The sequence below is a fragment of the Opisthorchis viverrini genome, assembly GCF_000715545.1.
Source record: "Opisthorchis viverrini unplaced genomic scaffold opera_v5_22, whole genome shotgun sequence".
Lineage (NCBI taxonomy): Eukaryota > Metazoa > Platyhelminthes > Trematoda > Opisthorchiida > Opisthorchiidae > Opisthorchis > Opisthorchis viverrini.
In genome coordinates, this window is record NW_008751678.1 from 2,211,670 (window position 1) to 2,217,838 (window position 6,169).

The 6,169-nt window shown below is 46.0% G+C and overlaps 1 protein-coding gene across 1 annotated transcript; it reads left to right on the forward strand.

Annotated features, from left to right (window-relative positions):
* Positions 1-2,119: 2,119 nt before the first annotated feature.
* On the forward strand, positions 2,120-2,335 carry T265_01987 (hypothetical protein; the record flags this gene model as incomplete). The annotated part of the gene is made up of 1 exon (XM_009166125.1): positions 2,120-2,335. The coding sequence occupies one exon, from the start codon at positions 2,120-2,122 to the stop codon at positions 2,333-2,335; it is 216 nt and encodes a 71-aa protein (XP_009164389.1).
* Between the last annotated feature and the right edge of the window lie 3,834 nt (positions 2,336-6,169).

The following is a 6,169-nucleotide window of genomic DNA, read 5'->3' on the forward strand; positions in this document are numbered from 1 at the left end:
CTCCAATGGAGACCGGCGCTGGAGAGGAGTAGGTTGAGCCTATTCTCACTCGGAATGACCTGTCTGATAGGAACGCCTTGATCCAGCGAAGGATTTTCCCTTGAATCCCGTAAGACTCGAGTTTGTGGAGCAGCGGGACGTGCGGGACCCTATCAAATGCTTTTGAGAAGTCGAAAAATATGGCATCCGATATGAGTCCTTCGTCCTTGGCTTGGGTTAAGCTGTCCATAAACACGGGCATGTTTGTCACGCAAGAACGGTTTGGGAGAAATCCGTGCTGAGCTGGAGATATCAGGTTGCCGGAAGCGAGGTGATCTAAGATAGCTGGTTTCAGAATGCGTTCCATCACCTTGCACGGCACGTGAGTGGGGCTTATAGGCCCGTAGCTGCCAGGCGATAGTCGGTCACCAGTTTTGCAGATTGGCATGACAATCGATTTCTTGCAAGCAGAGGGAAGGCGCCCTCCGTCAAGCGAATGACGAAGGTGTAGATCATTTGCCATTGTGGAGGACATTTCTTTTAGGATCCTTGGATGGACCTCGTCGGGCCTGGACACGCAGAATGGGTCGATCTGGTGCAAGAGCTGACGAATGTATCCCACCTTGAAGACCAAGTCGGTTAGAGGCTGTTCGTAGTTCCGCTTTGAGTCCGGTTTGAGTGGGCATCAGCAGACTCGGATCCGAATTTGTTCAACGCTGCTGGGATTCCCAAACTGAGGTGCTAAAGGTGGAAAACGTAGTTCAACTCCGAAGGTGTGCAAAGCGAGAGCGAAGCTGCGGAGGTCGCACGCGCTTAATATGATTTCAACAGTGTTCAACCTGAAGGGCATAATCCTTCGCATAATCCTGTATTGGAGGTATGGAGCTCAATACTTTGGCTAACGCGTCAGTTAACTCACATGAGGTGAAAAACCAGCGAGACTGGGGAAGTATCTGTTTTCCTTGAAAGCCTGAATGGTCAACATGAAAGTGCACGTAGCTGAAGCTAAAACCAGTCAGAAAGAACACCGTGGTGTAAATATATGTGAAATCCTGTCCTCAAAAAATCAAATAACACTCCAATTCCTCAACCCGGGAAAGTGCCGGGATATTCAAAGAATGAACATTATTCGGGATATTCTGATAAAACTAATAATAAGCTTGGCTGATGGGTGAATGCATCATCATCCTTCGCTCTTGAGCGGTCGACGAAATTCTCCTGAGGTTTCGAAAGAGCCCTAGGTGCACACGTTGGGCGGAAGGGAATTTAGCACAATGGAAAACGGCGAGATGACGCTGTTTATTGTGTGGTGTTTTGTACCTTTATTTTGCTTTCATTATAACAGTACGTATTTCATTAATTGCATGATATTTTTTGTTTGAATACCAAAAACTACAAACCGCGCACATGTACGAAATGCACGGAATACAGACGTGGTCGCGTGCTTCGACTCTCTCTTCTGATTTCGCTCGCGCCTGCAGTGGTCATTCGCGAGTCTCCTCTGCTAACTCTGGTATCAAAACATTTTAGATCACCTTCGGAGTCTTTGTGGAAGCTGTTCAGAAGAACACCCCCTGGATAAACATGATCGGATTATTGTTTATTCGCTGACCTATTTTGAAGAGAACAATTGTTAGTGAGTGTGTTCCATTTGACCTCTTTATTATTGTATACCAAGTCTGTATCAAAACTTTTAGATCACCTTCGGAGTCTTTGTGGAAGCTGTTCAGAAGAACACCCCCTGGATAAACATGATCGGATTATTGTTTATTCGCTGACCTATTTTGAAGAGAACAATTGTTAGTGAGTGTGTTCCATTTGACCTCTTTATTATTGTATACCAAGTCTAGCGTTTAGTATTTTTATTTCTTTGCCACACACACCCTGTGTGGTAACTCATTGATTAGCCAGTCCACTACAAAGGATTTCCGTGTTGCCTCCCTGCGATCTAAATTTCGTTTCCAACTCGCGAGAGAGAATACACATAGAGGAAGATAAATTCGCCCGGTTCGCAGCTGCATGAACGAAATCCTCGTGGGAAGCAACGTTATACATCCTCCCCAGCGGGTGATCGATATTTTACTGGCGATACCTTAAATCCAATGGCGGAAACTGAGCATTCCAGGGACCTTAATTCAGGATGCCGTTCAGCGCCATGCTTGCGTGTCTTACGTCTTTGGCATCGCTGGGATTAAAGAATCTGCGGATGCAGAGAGTTGGTAAATTTCAGTGTGGACCAGGCTACGAGTACTTCGAGAACCTGATGGCTTTCGTGTTGTTCGAACCTGTGCGGACTGATACAGACCCGCCTGATGATATAACTATCGCGGTATCAATGATGCTCAATACGCAGTAGCTATATGTATCTCACTCCGGGACGTAACCGAGTCAAGTTTTATCGCTATTTATTATCTTGGATGTCCACGGCGAACGCAACGTAACAACTCAGAAATCAGAGTCCATTATTGACTGGGTGTGGTTTATTTATGACATCGGGTTTCAGATTACGATAATTCCAGGGAAAATGTGGACATATATTGGCCGCCGACTTAGATTATTAGTGTCTAAGTATGAACAGCAGTTCCAAGGAGCACTTTCGCAACTCGCCGATCGCATGTTCAGGGCGTACAAGTACATTTACCATCACATTGGATCAGTAATCATTGTTTGTCAATTTGTCGACTGTTATCCACATACCGACCCAACACATCTGTGCTTAGTTGCCCCGGGCTCGACGGGGACGGTTATTTCGTTGCAGTCCGTTTCAACATTCAGCTTTTGTACAACGTCCGAAAATCTCACTTCTGACTAGACGAAAAGCGGGAAAAGTTCTTTCTTTCCTGAGTTGTTTTAAGCAGTGCATGATGGCGTCCGGAAGAACTATATGATAAACCTGATACAGATGTACGCTGGATGGCACCACCACGAAAAAGGTGCCTGGCACGCTGAAGAATGCATCCTTTCGCGAGGAAATTTCCCCGCGTGCCTTACACCAACTATGGCACAAGCAATGTTAAGAACAGATTCTTTCGACGGAAACCCACGTAAAATTGGAATTTTATGATAAGTTTCCCAGTGAAAGTCACCAACCGGGGTGTAGACCACTCAGGGGCCAACGTACTTTCTCTAACTACCGGACCGGAGAATCCAAGGCAGCAATAGAGAACTGCGTGCAGCGGCTTCGTTGAGGCGATGGATATACTTAATAAGGATTCGGATATCCCCAGTACATGGCGCAAAGCTTTATTTATAGTGAACTGGTCGGATTTCCCAATGCTGATGAGGATATTGACGCACTAAGGAAGCTGATACGTTGGATGCATAGTTGCGAGATAGGGTTATATTTTCGACTTAAATTGCACGAAAAATCCTACGTGGATTTCGATGCGCCCTCCAGGCACCTCCAACGACGACGGGCGAAGCCAGCTGACCCTTTCTATATGAACAAAATAAGCCGTCCCTCCCTCAAATTTCTCAGCTGCTAAAACGTTATCTTTGGCAGCAAGAAACTTTAATGGACAGCTGGCTAGTGGCCTAACCAGTAGAAGTGTGGAACATATAAAGCGATGCAATACGTTCCCTCGTCTACACGATTCATCTAGGGCTCTGGGTTGTCCGATGGGTGCGGCCCACCCTCCCCTATGCGATCGCACCGCATTCCAAGCCAAGTCTCCAGAAGAGAAACTTCAGGCGTTGAGGTAACATAAACTGTGTCACCGAGAAGTCAAAGTACGAGCCTTCCATGACTGCAATGTACCGAGATGTGGCAAACACCATCATTTTTAATGCACATAGAACCCTAATTAAGCCGCTTACTGGTAATATAAACTCGAATTCAGTGGAGGTCCTATCGGCATTCCTAGTGTATTTAAGTGCGCCTCGTCAGCCCCAACGGCGCCTTACTATGCTGCACACTTCTGTGCAGCGGATCAGTTTCTACTTTGGTGTCGCTCATAGCGGCTAACCGGAGTGGGCTGAAGAGTTCCTCAACAGAATTGGGTTTTAGCTCAATCAGCGGAACGTAGATGAACAGTACAACAGATATTAGTTTGACCACTGAGTCCTCGAACAAAGAGACGCACGTGGGAACAGTGTATTCAAAGGAACAGCTGCCCCTGAGGCCAGCAGTACTGTTTCACGAGACCCTTTGTCACTGGTCCCAGCTGCAAGACATTAAACTCCCTCGAATCGCATCACAAAAGTTGTCTATTCTAATTGGTACGAATGTACCAGATGCGCACCAGATAGCAGAGCAGCGTATCCGGACCAGTAGGCAACCGCGGGCATCATAAGCAATATTCGAGTTGATTATCTTTGGTCCATCAGGCATCGGCGGTAGGAAAGCCACAACAATAAACTTCTTAATCACGCAGAAAACTACAGAAAACCACACAATACGTTCGTTTAAACTCATATTGAATGATCGAAGACCCAAATCTGATATATATATATATATCGATCGAGAAAAAACAAGTGCTAGGTATAGCGAAGCGATAAATCAGTCTGTTATTTGTGAATGGTCAACTGGGCAAAATTGCTCTGTCACAAACCCCCCGATGATCCTCTTGGGAGATCACCAAGTAACGCGAGGCATCGGTAATCACTGTCATGAACTTGAAGGTCATAGTCTAGCAGCTATATGGCAACGGTATTAGGGCTACCATCACCGTCATGGCATTTTCTCGATTCATCAGTTGACGAGGAACTTCAAAGTAGGCGTGCAGTGATGAGGGCACCAATTGTGTTGGGTCAGAAACGAAGTCGAAATAAAGCTTGTAGACATTAGAGTGCAGCAAAGTGAGGGGCAATATGTTATGGCTACAAGTTGGCTGGCACTTTAATCCCCTTATGCCAGCCACAGGGATGACGTCTATGAGAGGTGGATAAAGTGGATTCGACGTGGTCTGAGTGCAGTTTCTTGAAAGCAGGCGCTAAAAGAAGAGCCGTTGACGACCTATCTAACGGAAGTAAAAGAAATACTGAACAAATACTAGTTGGTCTGATGCTAGATGATCCTGATATCATTGAGATTTTGACCCCGAACCACCTGTTGCTACCACCATCGGCATTTGTCTCTATTGACAAAGATCCAGAACTACAATACGGATGCACTCGGCAGTGGAGGGAGAGTCCATTGGTGCTGCTGGCTGAGTGAATGCCTTCCGGGGATAAGTCGACGACCCTCAGAAGAAACTTAAGAGTGAGTGATCTCGTACTGATACTCGGAGAGCAAAACACGCACGGTACCTGGTTGAAAAGAATTTTAGAAGCCCCTATACCTAAATCGGATGGGTTTTTGAGAACGGCGATGCTCAAGAACCCCGATGGTTCAGCGACCAGAGATACACGGGAGATATGTATGCCATAATGTGAGCCGTATGAGCTCAGTCACCGTACGGGACATGAAAGACTGGGGGTGAATGTGACTTCAGCCAATTGTACCACTTTGCCCTTCATGGTCGCTAGTGTCCGGCGGTGAGTGCGAGTAGATTAGGAAAGCCAAGTTGGTCCTGTTAGGGAGGTGTATTCTTTTCCTCCGATCAAACCCTTCCCTCTTCTGAGCCTGCTGTGTACTGCATCCACCATAAAGGCACGACATTCACTCGTAATACTTCACAAACGTTTAACGCTTAACACGTCAAACCAATTTGGTCGACCATCTTGTACGCTTCCCTCTTGACATTTTGCGTTACCGGGTGCTGTGCGCAGGTATGCTGCTAAGTGAGACCGGTTTTCCATTATTTCCAGGTTTTCTTTGAACTTCCACTACTTCGTGCAACGATTAAGACAGAAACCTCGTAATGTGGATGTTGTGCGTCCTTTCTATTATGCATTTCATTCGTGTGGTACCGCACGTTATTGACAAATCTCAAGAATCCACACTTTCTGGCCCGTGATTTTGCGTGTCATTCATTTGGGTTTCCCCAAATACGTCAAAGTACTCTACACAGTCAGTGTCACATTTTCTCTTCCTGTTCCATATCAATGGATGCAAAAAACACAAAGATGCAAATGATGCCATTATGCGTGAAGAAAATTTAATATGGATGAACACCCGCCTAGAGCAGGAGGCTTGAAAGCAAGTGCAATTTTTGCCTGTAATTTTTATTAGGACGAAAGCCACTGAACAAGCTCGATTCGGACGGCTTGGACGCAAATCTCGATCCTGTTTATTAACCCGTAAATCCGT